Source organism: Thalassophryne amazonica, chromosome 6 (genome assembly GCF_902500255.1).
Source record: "Thalassophryne amazonica chromosome 6, fThaAma1.1, whole genome shotgun sequence".
NCBI lineage: Eukaryota > Metazoa > Chordata > Actinopteri > Batrachoidiformes > Batrachoididae > Thalassophryne > Thalassophryne amazonica.
This window is the reverse complement of record NC_047108.1, coordinates 47,385,665-47,402,974: the sequence shown is the minus strand read 5'-3', so window position 1 is coordinate 47,402,974 and position 17,310 is coordinate 47,385,665. Positions and strand designations below refer to the sequence as shown.

The following is a 17,310-nucleotide window of genomic DNA, read 5'->3' as shown; positions in this document are numbered from 1 at the left end:
CTACAAGTAAGCCTGCAGTCTGAGAGCGAAGCGCTCTATTGGGGTGATATGGTACTATGAGGTCCCTAAGATAAGATGGGACCTGATTATTCAAAACCTTATAAGTAAGAAGAAGAATTTTAAATTCTATTCTGGAATTAACAGGGAGCCAATGAAGAGAAGCCAATATGGGTGAAATATGCTCACTCCTTCTAGTCCCTGTCAGTACTCTAGCAGCAACATTTTGAATTAACTGAAGGCTTTTCAGGGAACTTTTAGGACAACCTGATAATAATGAATTACAGTAGTCCATCTTAGAATAAATAAATGCATGAATTAGCTTTTCAGCATCACTCTTAGACAAGACCTTTCTATTTTAGAGATATTGCGCAAATGCAAAAAAGCAGTTCTACATGTTTGCTTAATATGCACATTGAAGGACATATCCTGATCAAAAATGACTCCAGGATTTCTCACAGTATTACTGGAGGTCAGGGTAATGCCATCCAGATTAAGGATCTGGTTAGACACCATGTTTCTAAGATTTGTGGGGCCAAGTACAATAACTTCAGTTTTATCTGAATTTAAAAGCAGGAAGCAAAGCTTGTATGAGTTGGAATGGTGTGTGATTCCAGAATGTTTTTAGAATCTTACACCTCAACCATTTTTAGAAGACTAACTCGACACTTTTATTTCCTGTTAATTATGTAAATTTTGAATGTTAATTTACTGTCTTAATGTATTTAAAAATTGTTTGGGTGCTCATCATATACACTATTATTATTATTTTATTTTTCCTTGTATTTTGTCAATTGTTTTTAAATGGACAATAATGGAAATAAGTATTTGCACATTTTTGTGTCATTCATATATTTTTAATGCAATTGTATTGTATATGTACTTACGTTGAACTTACTAAATAGTTATTCACCACACTCACACTTTTAATACACTCGCACTTTTAATATAAATATGACAGAAAGTAGTTAGCAACATCCATTGTTCAGTGTTGTTAGCTAATATTCGTAGCTTCTCCAAAAATATTAGTACTATCAACGTTCTGTTTATGCAGCGTTACAGTTCTTTACTCTATTTTTTATAGTCTTCAGCTGTCATAACTTTTTAAGGAGATGGTTGGGGGGGGATGTGTACAATGCACCTTAAATCAGATTATCATTAAGTCCACAACAGGGACTGACAGTTCAGTGAATTATGGGGCATCTACTCTTCTCTCATCCTTTTATGAGAGTATGTTTGAGGATGTCGTAGGGTCAGTCTAAAGTCACTGTGCAGTAACTCATATATTTCTTCTGTTTTTTGTTTTTTCACTGGAAGAGATTTATTTGAATCCTTCCACATTTGATCCAGCATTTTTTTTTTTTTTTTTTTTTTTTTTTTTTATATCATATGAATTTTAATGTCTTCCTGTTTTTGCAACGTGCCTCTCAACTCAGGTCTTAGAATTTCTCTCCTTTTGATCCTTGTTTTTATTTTTCACTCTCTTCCTTCTCAGCAGGTGGCCGTACCCTCCAGTTACGGTGTGGGAGGTATGGTGCGACCAGTGACTGGGTCAGATGTTGGCATTAGAAGAGCAGAGATCCGTCCAGGTCTGCGGGAGATTATCCTTTGTAAGGACCAGGATGGGAAAGCTGGACTCCGTCTTAGAGCCATTGACAATGTGAGTCTGTACCCCAAACTCGGCTTTTCTTATACTAATTTTTTATCCCAGATTGATTCATTAAAAAACAGAAGAAGAAAAAAGTTGGAACTCTGTGACTTCCTCATCCACTCTATGTAGCTTCAAGAGCAGGATTGAGTCAGATCAAGATAAACTTCATTATGTGTAAAAACATCTTTTTAAGCCATCACTCATCATATTAAACGCACTCTGACAGATGTGTTTCTGTTATACACTAATGTTCGTGGGAAATCTGACACTTTTTTTTTTTGCATGGATTAAACAGCAGTGCCAGACCGGAAGTATTTTTACTCGAGGCCAAAATATGGCCATTGGGTATTGTGAAGGCCTTGTGTCAGTCAGTCCAGTCCTATTACTGCCAGATGGCTGAACCTGACCTAGTTTAAGAGTTCAAAAAGTAACATTTTTATGGTCATGCGGCAGAGGGTTTTAGCATTGTGTTTTATAGGGATCGGTATTGATGAGATTTTATCAATATCGATGCCATTATCAATTCGACTTATCAATCCGTTTCTTTATTGATTCCATTATTAACCTGTTGTGAATTCTCTGTGTACTAAAAGTAGGCTTTACAGGTTTTCTATGTCAACAACATTTTCTCGAATCTTAAACTAAATATGAAATTGGTCACTGTTGTCACTAGCATGACATGACCACTTGCAGAAGTGTAAATTTACTGAAAGATTTTGTGGCATGGCTTTAGCCAGGACCAGGGAAATTGTTCAGTGCATTTTAAGCAGGAAGTCCTTCAGATGCAGCACAGTGGGAATCAAAGCACCACAAAACCGCAAAATACCACATGTACAGTGGGAAGCACAAAACTACAAAATCAACATGCTATACCGACACTGCACCAGGCAGTACGAGCAGATCTTCAAACAGCACTTTGCTGTCCGCCTACTGTAAAATGTCATTGCAGCTGGTGTTAAAAAGGTCTTAGTCTTAAATCGGTCTTTCCTTAAGCTGTAGGAACCCTGTAAATAAATGATGTATTTTGATGCTCATGCTTTGGTAATTGGATACTTGTTTGAGTTAATTATTTAGTTTGTGTTGTGTTGCACTAATACAGCGGGTAACTTGTAAAGACTGAACTGAGTCATTTGTATAGTAGCAATAAAACACACACAGCACACTTCTCTATTGCATGTAATCCATGAAATGAGAAGGCATCATAGTATCCAGAGAGATGGCTTTTTCTATCCATGCGTTGAGCAGTTTCAGGCCAGTTGGAGGGAAGACATGAAATGAATGTTTCAGCACGTTTTTTTCATTGCTGTGGTTTTGGTTCTACAGTTGTTCCTTTTTGTGTCCATTAGCAGCTCCCGTTCTCTCTCCTTCATCTTTAGGATTGATCTCACTGACAGTAATTTATTTATTTTTTTCCTCTTTCCTCTCTCAGGGAGTGTTTATCCAGCTGGTTCAGGCTAACTCCCCTGCAGCTCTGGCTGGACTGCGCTTTGGTGACCAGGTCCTTCAAATCAATGGGCAGAACTGTGCTGGCTGGAGCGTAGACAAGGCCCACAAGGCTCTGAAGGCTGCATCTGAGACCCGCATTGAGCTTGTTGTTCGGGACAGGTGAGGGCTGTCAGTGAGTTAGGATCTGTGTGTTTTTGGTCATAATCTAAAAATTTTTTTTTGAAGGTGTTTTTGTTAACGAGCAAATTTTTGATCCAGATCTATCTGACCTTACAGGAAACTGAAAACATTGGACAACCCTACATTGTGTAAATAGTTGTATTTATTCAGAACAATATTAGTCAGTTCCCCTACTGACAATGTTCTAGTTACAGTGCTCATGCCGTAAGGAGAGGCTTATCAGTGCATCAACGTAAGCACCAGTAAGTTGCCAAAAAATATAAACATGTTTCTAAAGCTAATGTAGTGAACGTTTAAATGTCTGCCATGAGTTTTATTGTCAGATTCACAGTAAGCATTTTTTTTTTCTCTTAAGCATGCAGCTCCCTCTGCAGGTTGTTTCATCACTCAGATTTCATTTGCAGTTTTTGCTGCTTAAATTAACACTGTCTATATCTGTATTTGCCTCTATCAGAAATTCAGTTTTACAGTTAGATCCATACGTAGTTGGACAGTGATGCATTTTTGCCCCAACATCACAATTTAGTTTAATGAAAGATTCAAGACATACCTGTACTGTACAGTTTAATCTTTATTTCAAGGGATTGAACAAACATACTGCAGTAACGTTTAGAAATTAGACGTGCGTATGTATGTATGTACGAGGTCTGTTAGATAATAAACCGACCCTTTTTTTTTTTTTTAATATATGGATTTGAATGACGTGCGATTGCACCAATCATGCTTGAACCCTCGTGCGCATGCGTGAGTTTTTTCACGCGTGTCGGTGACGTCATTTCCCTGTGGGCAGGCCTTGAGTGAGATGTGGTCCAGCCCTCTCGGCTGAATTCCTTTGTTTCACACGCTGCTCGAGACGGCGCGCGTTGCTTTATCAAAATTTTTTCTGGACCTGTGAGGAATATCCGAGTGGACACTATTCGAGAAATTAAGTTGGTTTTCGGTGAAAAGTTTAACGGCTGATGAGAGATTATGGGGTGTTTCTGTCAGTGTAAGGACTTCCCAAGGAGCGGGACGTCGCACAGCGCTTCCAGGCGCCGTCGTCGGCCTGTTTTGACCTGAAAACATCCTAATTTAAGGCTTAATTCACCCAGGACGTTGTGAGAGAACAGAGAAGATTCAGAAGAGGCCGGCATGAGGAATTTATGTGGACATTCCACTGTTTAAGGACATTTTTTAATGAAAGACGTGCGCGCAAATTCTAGAGTCGTTGCCGTGATGACTCGGCGAATCTGTGTGCGCCGCAACAGGAAAAACACCTCTGTGTTGAAAACCATTTGTAAAATTCAGGCGGCTTTTGATGGCTTTCAACAAGTGAGTAACTGAGAAATTGTTTAACAGCTTGGGCATGTTCCAACTTGCCCGTTAAGGTTTCCAACGGAGGTGTTTTTCCTGTCGCGACCCCCCACGGTCGGGTCCGGCCCGACATGCGACTCTGCCCGCACGTTCTTTCATTACAAAATGTCCGTTAACAATGGAATGTCCGAATAAACTCCTCATGCCGACTTCTTCTGAAAGTTCTCTGTTCTCTCACGACTTACTGGGTCAACAGAGCCTTAAATTAGGATGTTTTCAACTTGAAACGGCAAGACGCTGCCACCTCGAAGCACAGATCGCCGTCAGGCGCCGTGGGCCATCCTTACGGCGACACTACCAGACCAATATCTCTCATCAGCCGTTAAAATTTTTACCGAAAACCAGCTGAATTTATCGAATGGTGTCCACTCAGTTGTGCCTTACAGTTTTGAAAAAATTTTGATCAAACAAAGCAGCAGTCTCTGAGCCATTCCTAAACAATGAAAAAATCGATGAGAGGGTGGGCCACTCCTCACTCAAAGACTGCCCACAGGCGAATGACGTAATCGACAGGCGTGAAAAAACTCTCGCATGCCCACGAGGGTTCAAGCATGTCTGATGTAATCACACGTGATTCAAATCCATATGGTTTTTGAAAAAAATAATGACGGACGGATACTTTTCTAATAGACCTCGTATATGTATCACAGAGAAACTGGAGAGAGCTGACATTTTCCATTTGCTATGTTTATGTATTGTTGGGTCAAGGATGAATGCTCTGTTAACAGAAAGTTGATAGGATTAGTATTTTTGGAGAAATCAGCAATTTTAGCTAACCAGTAAATAATGGACATTGTGCTGCAACACACTATGGAAGTTCACAGTTTTTGGGTTTTAATTGTTATTATGGTTCATGTTAGTTTAACAGTGTTGTGTTTTTGTAGTTCATTTGGTTCAGTCAGTTTAGTTAGGTATCATGTTGTCATTACCAAAGAATATTGCTTTTGTTGTCTTCCGCTACCATCTCTTTTTCTGTGTGTGTGTGTGTGTGTGTGTGTGTGTGTGTGTGTGTGTGTGTGTGTGTGTGTGTGTGTGTGTGTGTGTGTGTGTGTGTGCGCGTGTGTGTGTAAAAAATTAAAAGCACCTGCAGAAAAAACAAAAAAGCTCTGCATGTGTATGACTGGTGATGGCTGACATTTGCCATTTGGGTCAAGGATGAACGGTGCCAAAATGGAACATTGATGGGACTAATTTTTTTTTTTTGTTTTTTTTTTTTCTTTAGAGAAACTACTGATATTAGCTAATTTTGTAATTACATTCTGGACGAACACACCATTCCAGCACGGAGCAGTGAAATATCTTTATATTAAAAGCATGCATGCATAATTTTTATTTTGTAAGTACATAATATAATTGTAAATACGTTAAAATACAAGGATGACATAAAGTGTAAACGCGTATTTCCATTGTGTTCCAGTTAAAGACTAAATAGAGGTAATAATAAAAAATATTACTACTACTACTACTAATAATGTTAATGGAGATAATAATAGTGTGTATATGATAACAACAACCTAAATGATTTATAAATACATTAAGACAGTAAATTAACATTAAACAAAATTACATAACAGGAAATAAAAGGGTTGAGTTCCTTTTCTAAAAATTGTTGAGGTCTAAGGTTCTATAAACCTTCTGGACGCACACGCCGTTCCAATTCATTATAGAAGCGTTGCTTACTTTACCACCCTTGAAAAATGTCAGCTACCTATTTTAATATATATATATATATATATATATATATATATATATATATATATATATATATATATATATATATATATATAAAGTGGCCTTTTATTGTGGGCAGTCTAAGGCACACCTGTGCACTAATCAGCATCTTGGTATGGCACACCTGTGAGGTGGGATGGATTATCTCAGCAAATGAGAAGTGCTCACTATCACAGATTTCGACTGGTTTGTGAACAATATTTGAGGGAAATGGTGATATTGTGTATGTGGAAAAAGTTTTAGAACTTTGAGTTCATCTCATACAAAATGGGAGCAAAACCAAAAGTGTTGCGTTTATATTTTTGTTGAGTATATATACCAGGTCTATTAGAAAAGTATCCGACCTTATTATTTTTTTCAAAAACCATATGGATTTGGATCACGTGTGATTACATCAGACATGCTTGAACCCTCGTGGGCATGCTAGTTTTTTCACGCCTGTCGGTTACGTCATTCGCCTGTGGGCAGTCTTTGAGTGAGGAGTTGCCCACCCTCTCGTCGATTTTTTTTTTTTTTTTTTTCATTGTTTAGGAATGGCTCAGACTGCTGCTTTGTTTGATCAAAAATTTTTCAAAACTGTAAGGCACAACTGAGTGGACACCATTCGATAAATTCAGCTGGTTTTCGGTCCTGGGTGAATTAAGCCTTAAATTAGGATGTTTTCAGGTCGAAAAAGGCCGACGACGGCGCCTGGAAGCGCTGCACGACGTCCCGCTCTGTGGGAAGTCCTTACACTGACAGAAACACCCCATAATCTCTCATCAGCCATTAAACTTTTCACCAAAAACCAGCTTAATTTCTCGAATAGTGTCCACTCGGATATTCCTCACAGGTCCAGAAAAAATTCTGATAAAGCAACGCGCGCCGTCTCGAGCAGCGTGTGAAAGGAATTCAGCCGAGAGGGCTGGACCACATCTCACTCAAGGCCTGCCCACAGGGAAATGACGTCACCGACACGCGTGAAAAAACTCACGCATGCGCACGAGGGTTCAAGCATGATTGGTGTAATCGCACATCATTCAAATCCATATAGTTAAAAAAGAAATAATAAAAGGGTCGGTTTATTATCTAATAGACCTCGTGTATATATATATAAAAAAATAGACAGTGGTGGGCACAGATCCACTAACTGCTAATTATCAAACATAATGTTTTCATTATTGGATTAGCTTTTCAGATAACTTTGAAAACCATCATCGGACCAATTATCTTCTGATAAGTTTTGGTCCGCTAACTTTTAGATCGCTAACACCACTATCACCCAAGTCATCCAGAGGCATACAGTTTTAACTTATGGTTAAAATTTTAACCAAACTAATTTCGGACATGTTATTTAAATTAACGTCACTTTTGAAGTTTTAGAAAGTGAAAACATAAGCTATATGTTTTAGTTTTAAAGTATTGCACTAATTTTGAAGTTTTTAGTGTGGATATGCTGTGTCCAGGTGCATTATGGGTAATCTCAGTACAGTCATGACAGGAGAAATGCATTTGAGACGCTCTGATCAGGCGCGACATGGACAACAGCATTAAACCCTTTGTATATTGTGCCTAAAACTCTCGAGAATATATTCTCTGGGTTTATAGATGTTGTTATTGTGTTTGTTTTATGTAAAAATGCCAGAAGAAGCTCAGATTGCTTCTCCATTATTTTCAGTTGGAATCACTGTGAGTTGCAATCGATTCCTGTTTGCTTTATAACGTCCTGCTTATTGTCCTACAACACTGTTTGTCATCATTGTTCCAGAGTAATGTATATAAGATGTCTGAAATTCGGTTTGTGTTTTTTAAATTACACACAGATTAAATGTTGCACAGGGATTATTTGGAATATTTGTTTTGGCAAGTTTTCACGGTCTCTACTGCCATCTACTGGCCAGTAGTGTTCATGGCAGTATTCACCCTAAGTATTGAGATATCCCATAATCCTTTGCACGCCTGAGAGTTGTTACAGCCTCTTACAGCAGCTAAAGAAATTAAAATATACATTTTGGTTGTATAATCATTTACAATTGTCGACGTGGATTCTGTTGTTTAAACCGCAGCAACTCTCTAGTATGCGAACAAAATAAAAGAAAAACAAAAATTGGTACGCAAAGGATTATGGGCAAGGGTCTGAACATCTGGGCGCCAGTAGATGGCAGTGTTCTATGCATTTTGACCCTGGTTATATCAGACGTTAATCACAACTTGACTTCTGGCTTTTGCAAATGGCTTTTTTTTTAATATATGAATAAAATGACATTTTACAAAAGCACATTTATATGTAAATACCAACACACACGTCACATTAACATGTTGGTTTTTACATAGAATGAATGAGTCAACCAATCGGTGTTCGCAGAGGCTCATTTACCCATAATCCCTTGGGCATCTGTGTTTGTTACAAAACTTCAGAATTAGTGCATTATTTAAAATTAAAAGATATGCGTTATTTTAACTTTGTTCAAATGACAGAATTGACATTAATGGAGTTATTCTATCGGATTAATTTTTTTAACATCAAAACCGTAAGTCAAAACTGCTTTATTTTCTAAGACCTTTGCCTCATGGCGACACTGCTATATTCTGTTAAGGAATAATGACGTGTGGGTGGGTGGAGTTCTCTGCTCCTCTCAGCTGCTTCACTGCTGCAAGCTATGTAGTAAACAGGAGCTTCCAGCAGCGGGCAGGGTGCACAAAGACAGAACTGCTGTCTCATTGTTTGCGTCTGTGGTCGCCTTTAATGCTCTCACTTGTCCAGGTGGTTTCCATAGTAGAGAAGCTTGAATCTTCGACTGGACTGGGTTGCTTGACGCGAAGACATTTCGCTTCAAATCGCAGAAGCTTCCTCAGCTAAAATTCTTGCTCTGGAAGTCTGACTTCTGTCTGACTCTTGTAGAGAAGAATAAAACAGAAGCCAACAAAAGCTGGAGTTTTAAACCTAACCAGACCCCTCCTACTGAGAGGCAGACTGCTATAGGCTAGTGACTAAACAATAGCTCTAATTAGCAACTATTGTGCTTTAGTTAGCACACCAAATGACAGGACAGCTGTCCCTCTCCCTCGCTCCATGTACAGATTGGAATGGAGCGAGTGGAGAAGACAGCCTTGACGTCTTTCACGAGCATCTCTCCCAGTCACTGGTTCAGATATGTTGTTGACACATGGGTTAAAATCAAGCAATAGCAAGTTGAGGACTTTACAGAACACATCAACTCGGTGGACACCAATATCAAGTTCACACGTGAGGATGCCAGAAACAACCATTTAGCCTTCTTGGACTGTGATGTTACGATTGGAGACAACAGGCAGCTCCAGACAGGGGTTTACAGAAAACCATCTCACACTGACCAATATCTGCTCTTTGGCTCAAACCACCCCCTTGAACACAAGCTCGGGATGATCAGGACGCTTCAACACAGAGCCCTACAGGTGCCCACAACTGCGGAGGGAAGGGCTAAAGAACAACATGTCCGGAAAGCCCTCATAGTATGTGGGTACCCACGATGGTCCCTGGACAAAGTACAGAAGTCCCAGAGAACAAAGAGACCAGATAGACTGGAGACGGAGACAAGAAGAAGAGGAGTGTCTCTCCCTTATTTAGCAGGAGTAGGGGAAAAACTACAGAGGATCTTCAGACAGCGCAAAATCCCAGTTTACTTTAAACCGGTTAACACCTTGAGACAGAAATGAGTTCACCCTAAGGACATGATCCCTAGTTACAAACAGAGCAATGTAGTGTATTCTATCAGATGTCAGGAAAACTGTAACGAACACTACATAGGTGAAACGAAGCAACCTTTACACAAAAGGCTATACCAGCACCGCAGAGAGGGCGAAGCAACCTTTACCACCTTAAAGACACTAACCACACGTTTGAGGACAAGGAAGTTAAAATATTAGCCAGAGAGAAGAAATGGTTTGAGAGAGGGGTCAAGGAGGCATTCTTTGTGAAACGTTTGAAACCCAGCCTTAACGGGGGAGGGGGTCTGAGACACACTTTATCCCCTGTTTACAATGGGGTACTCAGGTCAAAGGAGTTTCAGTCTTTTGTTCATGGTAATGAGTCATTCACGTCATCAAGGGAGCCATCAGAAAGGCATCCATCCCATCATTAGAGGGACAGCTGTCCTGTCATTAGGTATGCTTTTTGAGGAAGCTTCTGCGATTTGAAGCGAAACGTCCTCGCGTCAAGCAACCCGGTCCAGTCGAAGATTCAAGCTTCTCTACTACGGAGACAATACTGAAAGTTATTGGTTAGCTATAGCTTCTAATAAATGTTTGGGTGGTTTATCAGTTGAGGTTTATAAAAGCTAACTTTTCAGTTAAGCTGATTAGCTGTTATTGAAGCTAACCTTTTGGTTAGCTGTGCCCACCACTCTGTGTGTGTATGTATGTGTGTGTATATGTATGAAGGGTTCAAATGCAAAACCCAGTATCTCCAGAACCATAAATTTTTAGTTGAGGCCAACATGTACTAGGCTGTCAAGGGGACCATCAGTGTGCAAAATATGAAAGAATTTGAACAAACTGTTTTCATTTTATTGATGAAAGTCTGCATTTCTGAATATAGTTTCCTTTAAACCTCAACTGCGTTTTTCTCCATTAAAAAACAAACAAACTGGGTTTTGCATCTAAACTCTTCATATATATATATATATATATATATATATATATATATATATATATATACACGAGGGCTGTCAATAAAGTTACGGTCCTTTTAATTTTTTTCAAAAACTATATGGATTTCATTCATATGTTTTTACGTCAGACATGCTTGAACCCTCGTGCGCATGCGTGAGTTTTTCCACGCCTGTCGGTGACGTCATTCGCCTGTGAGCACTCCTTGTGGGAGGAGTCGTCCAGCCCCTCGTCGGAATTCCTTTGTCTGAGAAGTTGCTGAGAGACTGGCACTTTGTTTGATCAAAATTTTTTCTAAACCTGTGAGACACATCGAAGTGGACACGGTTCGAAAAATTAAGCTGGTTTTCAGTGAAAATTTTAACGGCTGATGAGAGATTTTGAGGTGATTCTGTCGCTTTAAGGACTTTTCACGGTGCGAGACATCGCACAGCGCTCTCAGGCGCCGTCGTCAGCCTGTTTCAAGCTTAAAACCTCCACATTTCAGGTTCTATTGATCCAGGACGTCTTGAGAGAACAGAGAAGTTTCAGAAGAAGTCGGTTTCAGCATTTTATCCGGATATTCCACTGTTAAAGGAGATTTTTTTAATGAAAGATGTGCGGACGGGTCTGCGCGTCAGGACGCAGCCGCCGCAACGCTCCGCCACAGGAAAAACACCTCTGTTGAAAGCCTTAAGGACAAGTTGGAACATGTCCTGCCTGTTAAATAATTTCTCATATACTCACTCCACTGAAAGCCATCAAAAGCCGCCTGGATTTTACAAATGGTTATCAACACGGAGGTGTTTTTCCTGTGCCGCCGCACCGCGTCGGCTGCGTCCCGACGCGCGGACCCGTCCGCACGTCTTTCATTAAAAAAATCTCCTTTAACAGTGGAATATCCGGATAAAATGCTGAAACCGACTTCTTCTGAAACTTATCTGTTCTCTCACGACGTCCTGGATCAATAGAGCCTGAAATGTGGAGGTTTTCAGCTTGAACAGGCTGATGACGCCGCCTGAGAGCGCAGCGCGACGTCTCGCACCGTGAAAAGTCCTTAAAGCGACAGAATCACCTCAAAATCTCTCATCAGCTGTTAAAATTTTCACTGAAAACCAGCTTAATTTTTCGAACCGTGTCCACTTCGATGTGTCTCACAGGTTTAGAAAAAATTTTGATCAAACAACGCGCCAGTCTCTCAGCAACTTCTCAGACAAAGGAATTCCGACGAGGGGCTGGACGACTCCTCCCACAAGGAGTGCTCACAGGCGAATGACGTCACCAACAGGCGTGGAAAAACTCACGCATGCGCACGAGGGTTCAAGCATGTCTGACGTAAAAACATATGAATGAAATCCATATAGTTTTTGAAAAAAATAAAAAGGACCGTTACTTTATTGACAGCCCTCGTGTGTATATATATATATATATATATATATATATATATATATATATATATATATATATATATATATATATATATATATATATATATATATATATATATATATATATATATATATATATATCACCGGCCTCGGAGGATGTTCATTCAGTTGTTTAATTTTTTTTTAGAAAAAAAGCAGATCACAGACATGACACAAAACTAAAGTCATTTCAAATGGAAACTTTCTGGCTTAAAGAAACACTATAAGAAATCAGGAAAAAAATTATGGCAGTCAGTAACGGTTAGTTTTTTAGACCAAGCAGAGGGGAAAAAATATGGAATCACTCAATTCTGAGGAAAAAATTATGGAATCATGAAAAACAAAAGAACGCTCCAACACATCACTAGTATTTTGTTGCACCACCTCTGGCTTTTATAACAGCTTGCAGTCTCTGAGGCATGGACTTAATGAGTAACAAACAGTACTCTTCATCAATCTGGCTCCAACTTTCTCTGATTGCTGTTGCCAGATCAGCTTTGCAGGGTGGAGCCTTGTCATGGACCATTTTCTTCAACTTCCACCAAAGATTTTCAATTGGATTAAGATCCGGACTATGTGCAGGCTATGACATTGACCCTATGTCTTTTTGCAAGGAATGTTTTCACAGTTTTTGCTCTATGGCAAGATGCATTATCATCTTGAAAAATGATTTCATCATCCCCAAACATCCTTTCAATTGATGGGATAAGAAAAGTGTCCAAAATATCAACGTAAACTTGTGCATTTATTGATGATGTTATGACACCCATCTCCCCAGTGCCTTTACCTGACATGCAGCCCCATATCATCAATGACTGTGGAAATTTACATGTTCTCTTCAGGCAGTCATCTTTATAAATCTCATTGGAACGGCACCAAACAAAAGTTCCAGCATCATCACCTTGCCCAATGCAGATTCGAGATTCATCACTGAATATGACTTTCATCCAGTCATCCACAGTCCACGATTGCTTTTCCTTAGCCCATTATAACCTTGTTTTTTTCTGTTTAGGTGTTAATGATAGTTTTCGTTTAGCTTTTCTGTATGTAAATCCCATTTCCTTTAGGCGGTTTCTTACAGTTCGGTCATAGACGTTGACTCCAGTTTCCTCCCATTCGTTCCTTAGTTGTTTTGTTGTGCATTTTCGATTTTTGAGAGATATTGCTTTGTTTTCTGTCTTGACGCTTTGATGTCTTCCTTGGTCTACCAGTATGTTTGCCTTTAACACCCTTCCCATGTTGTTTGTATTTGGTCCAGAGTTTAGACACAGCTGACTGTGAACAACCAACATCTTTTGCAACATTGCGTGATGATTTACCCTCTTTTAAGAGTTTGATAATCCTCTCCTTTGTTTCAACTGACATCTCTTGTGTTTGAGCCGTGATTCATTCAGAATTGCGTGAGTCCATAAGTTTTTCCCTCTGCTTGGTCTAAAAAAGTAACCGTTACTGACTGCCACAATTTTTTTTCCTGATTTCCTATAGTGTTTCTTAAAGCCAGAAAGTTGCCATTTGAAATGACTTTAGTTTTGTGTCATGTCTGTGATCTGCTTTTTTCTACAAAATTAAACAACTGAATGAACATCCTCCGAGGCCGGTGATTCCATAATTATTGCCAGGGGTTGTAGTAGTGCTATGTCACTAAAAAGATTAATCCAGGTTTTGAGTATATTTCTTATTGTTACATGGGAAACAAGGTACCAGTAGATTCTCACAAATCCAACAAGAACAAGCATTCATGATATGCACACTCTTAAGGCTATGAAATTGGGCTATTAGTAAAAAAAAGTAGAAAAGGGGGTGTTCACAATAATAGTAGTGTGGCATTCGGTCAGTGAGTTTGTCAATTTTGTGTAACAGGTGTGAATCAGGTGTCCCCTATTTAAGGATGAAGCCAGCACCTGTTGAACATGCTTTTCTATTTGAAAGCCTGAGGAAAATTGGACGTTAAAGACATTGTTCAGAAGAACAGCGTAGTTTGATTAAAAAGCTGATTGGAGAGGGGAAAACTTATACGCAGGTGCAACAAATTATAGGCTGTTCATCTACAGTGATCTCCAATGCTTTAAAATGGACAAAAATACCAGAGATGTGTGGAAGAAAACGGAAAACAACCATCAAAATGGATAGAACAACAACCAGAATGGCAAAGGCTCACCCATTGATCAGCTCCAGGATGATCAAAGACAGTCTGGAATTACCTGTAAGTGCTGTGACAGTTAGAAGACGCCTGTGTAAAGCTAATTTATTTGCAAGAATCCCCCACAAAGTCCCTCTTTTAAATAAAAGACGTGCAGAAGAGGCTACAATTTGTCAAAGAACACATCAACTGACCTAAAGAGAAATGGAGGAATATTTTGTGGACTGATGAGAGTAAAATTGTTCTTTTTGGGTCCAAGGGCCGCAGACAGTTTGTGAGATGACCCCCAAACTCAGTTCACAGTGAAGCATGTGACAAGTGACAAAGTTTTTAGTGACAAAGTTTTTTAATTCGGCACACAAAATATTCAAATAGAAAAAAAATGAACAATTCCACAAACAAACACAGACAAAACTAGTGAGTCCGAAAGGGTGTGGGCTGAAGCAAAGCTTATTAGCGCCCACCCCTGCTAGTACAAGTCCAACAATTCTAATCAGTCATATTTGCATAAATATAAATTCACTACTACATGTCGACACACAGACATACACATCAATATACTATTCACTTATAATTATATTTATATAGTACCAGATCATAAGAAAGTCAAATCAAGGCACTTTATGCCAGTAAGGACTAACCTTACCAACCCCCAGAGCAAGTACTAGGCAACTGTGGTGAGGAAAAACTCCCTATAAGGAAGAAACCTCAAGCAGACCAGGCTCTTGGGGGTGACCCTCTGCTTGGGCTGTGCCACATATACCTATATACATACGTATATACTTTACAAACATAAATATATACATACATATACACAGTCACTTATATACATATACATATACACCTACCCATATCTATATATCTACATACGCATATACATACCCACACATTCAAATATACAATAAGTCCCACTTATAAATTGAACATTCCATATAAATCAAATTATATTTGCTTCTTTGTGATGCTTAGACATAATGTTCTTTTTGAGTAGTTTCTTAAATCTCACTAAGGTACTACTCATTCTAACCTCTGTTGAACATTTGTTCCATTTCCTCACCCCAACCACAGACACACAAAAACCCTTTACATTTGTTCTTACTGGTGGTTTCATAAAAATTGCACAACCTCTTAAACTATATCTGGATTCCCTCAATCGGAACAGACTCTGGACATGTCTCGGTAAGGCTTGGTTTTTCGCTCGAAATAAAGTTTGAATTGTAATGTAATCGACCAAATCAATGAATTTTAATAAATTTAAAGACACAAATAGAGAATGAGTTGGTTCACGATATTGTTTATTGCAGATGATTCGTATGGCTCGTTTTTGCAAAAGGAATATTGGATTGGTATTTGATTTGTAGTTGTTTCCCCATGACTCAACACAATGTCATATATGGTACCATCAGAGAATGATATAAAGTAAGTAACCCTTCTTGCGGCAGTAGGTCTTTGGCTTTATACAAAATGGCTATAGTTTGACAATTTTGATTTCACATAATTTATATGTGGTTTCCAGCTAAGTTTATTATCAATTATAACACCTAAAAATTTATTCTCTGTTACTAACTCAATTTCCTTATTGTTTATAGTTAAATTTTTACATTTGGGTGCCTGTTTATTTCCAAATATAATACATTTAGTTTTCCCAAGGTTGAGTGACAACTTATTAGCGTCAAACCAAACCTTAAATTTTTCCAGTTCTTTCTCCACTATGTCCAGAAGCTGTTCAAGATTTTCACCGCTACAGAACACAGTTGTATCATCCGCAAAAAGGACACATCTCAGTGAACTCGACACCCAACTTATATCATTTATATAGATTATAAACAACAAAGGACCCAGCACTGAGCCCTGCGGCACCCCACATGTGACATCCCTGAGTTCAGAATTTGTATTATTGAATTGAACATACTGAAATCTGCCTTGTAAATAACTAGCTATCCATTCATATGCCAGACCTCTGATTCCATATTTCTGCAGTTTACTTAATAGTATTCCATGGTTAATTGTGTCAAACGCTTTCTGTAAATAAAAAAAAAAAACACCTATTGTGTATTGTTTATTATCAATTGCAGTTGCAATACTTTCCACAAAGTCCATCAAAGCATGTGATGTAGTTCGAGACCTTCTGAATCCATATTGTTCTTCACAAATGATGTTATGCTTCAGTAAATAATCATTTAATCTTTTAGCAAATATTTTTTCCAAAATTTTGGAAAATTGTGGCAGGAGTGATATAGGTCTATAATTAGAAAATGTGTGTTTGTCACCAGTTTTAAACTTTGGCTATTTTCATTTGAGAAGGAAATTTACCAGTACTTAGTGACATATTGCAAATATAATTGAACGGTTTTACTATACAATCAATAACTTTTTTTTAATAAAGCCATATCCAAATTATTAAATCAGTCGATTCTTACTTTTTGAACCATGAACCAGATCAAGTATTTCCCTTTCATGAGTACCACCAATGAACATTGAAACAGATTTGTTAAACGTTGAATTATTTACCCAGACGTTATTAGTTGATGAGTCAATCTTACTGGCAAGATTTTTACCCACATTAACGAAGTATTCATTAAAGTGTTCAGCAATAGACTCGTCGTTATCAATCGTGATGTAGTTGTTACTCTGAAAAAATGAAGGATAATCTCTAGTTACTCTATTCTTTTTTACTATTTCATTTAATATGTTCCATGTGTTTTTGATGTTATTTCTATTTTTGACAAGTAACTCATAATATGTTTTTTTACTGAGTCTCATGATATTGATTAACTTCT

The 17,310-nt window shown here is 38.5% G+C and overlaps 1 protein-coding gene across 2 annotated transcripts in view; it reads left to right on the top strand.

Annotated features, from left to right (window-relative positions):
* The window catches only part of sdcbp2 (syndecan binding protein (syntenin) 2), a 64,058-nt gene that overhangs the window by 32,655 nt on the left and 14,093 nt on the right, over positions 1-17,310 (top strand). The window contains exons 5-6 of one of the 2 annotated variants that reach the window (XM_034172125.1): positions 1,496-1,657; positions 3,078-3,253. In XM_034172125.1, the coding sequence (XP_034028016.1) occupies positions 1,496-1,657; positions 3,078-3,253 (338 nt within the window). Of the gene's footprint in view, positions 1-1,492; positions 1,658-3,077; positions 3,254-17,310 lie in introns of both variants that reach the window. The other variant, XM_034172124.1, reaches the window with a different exon arrangement.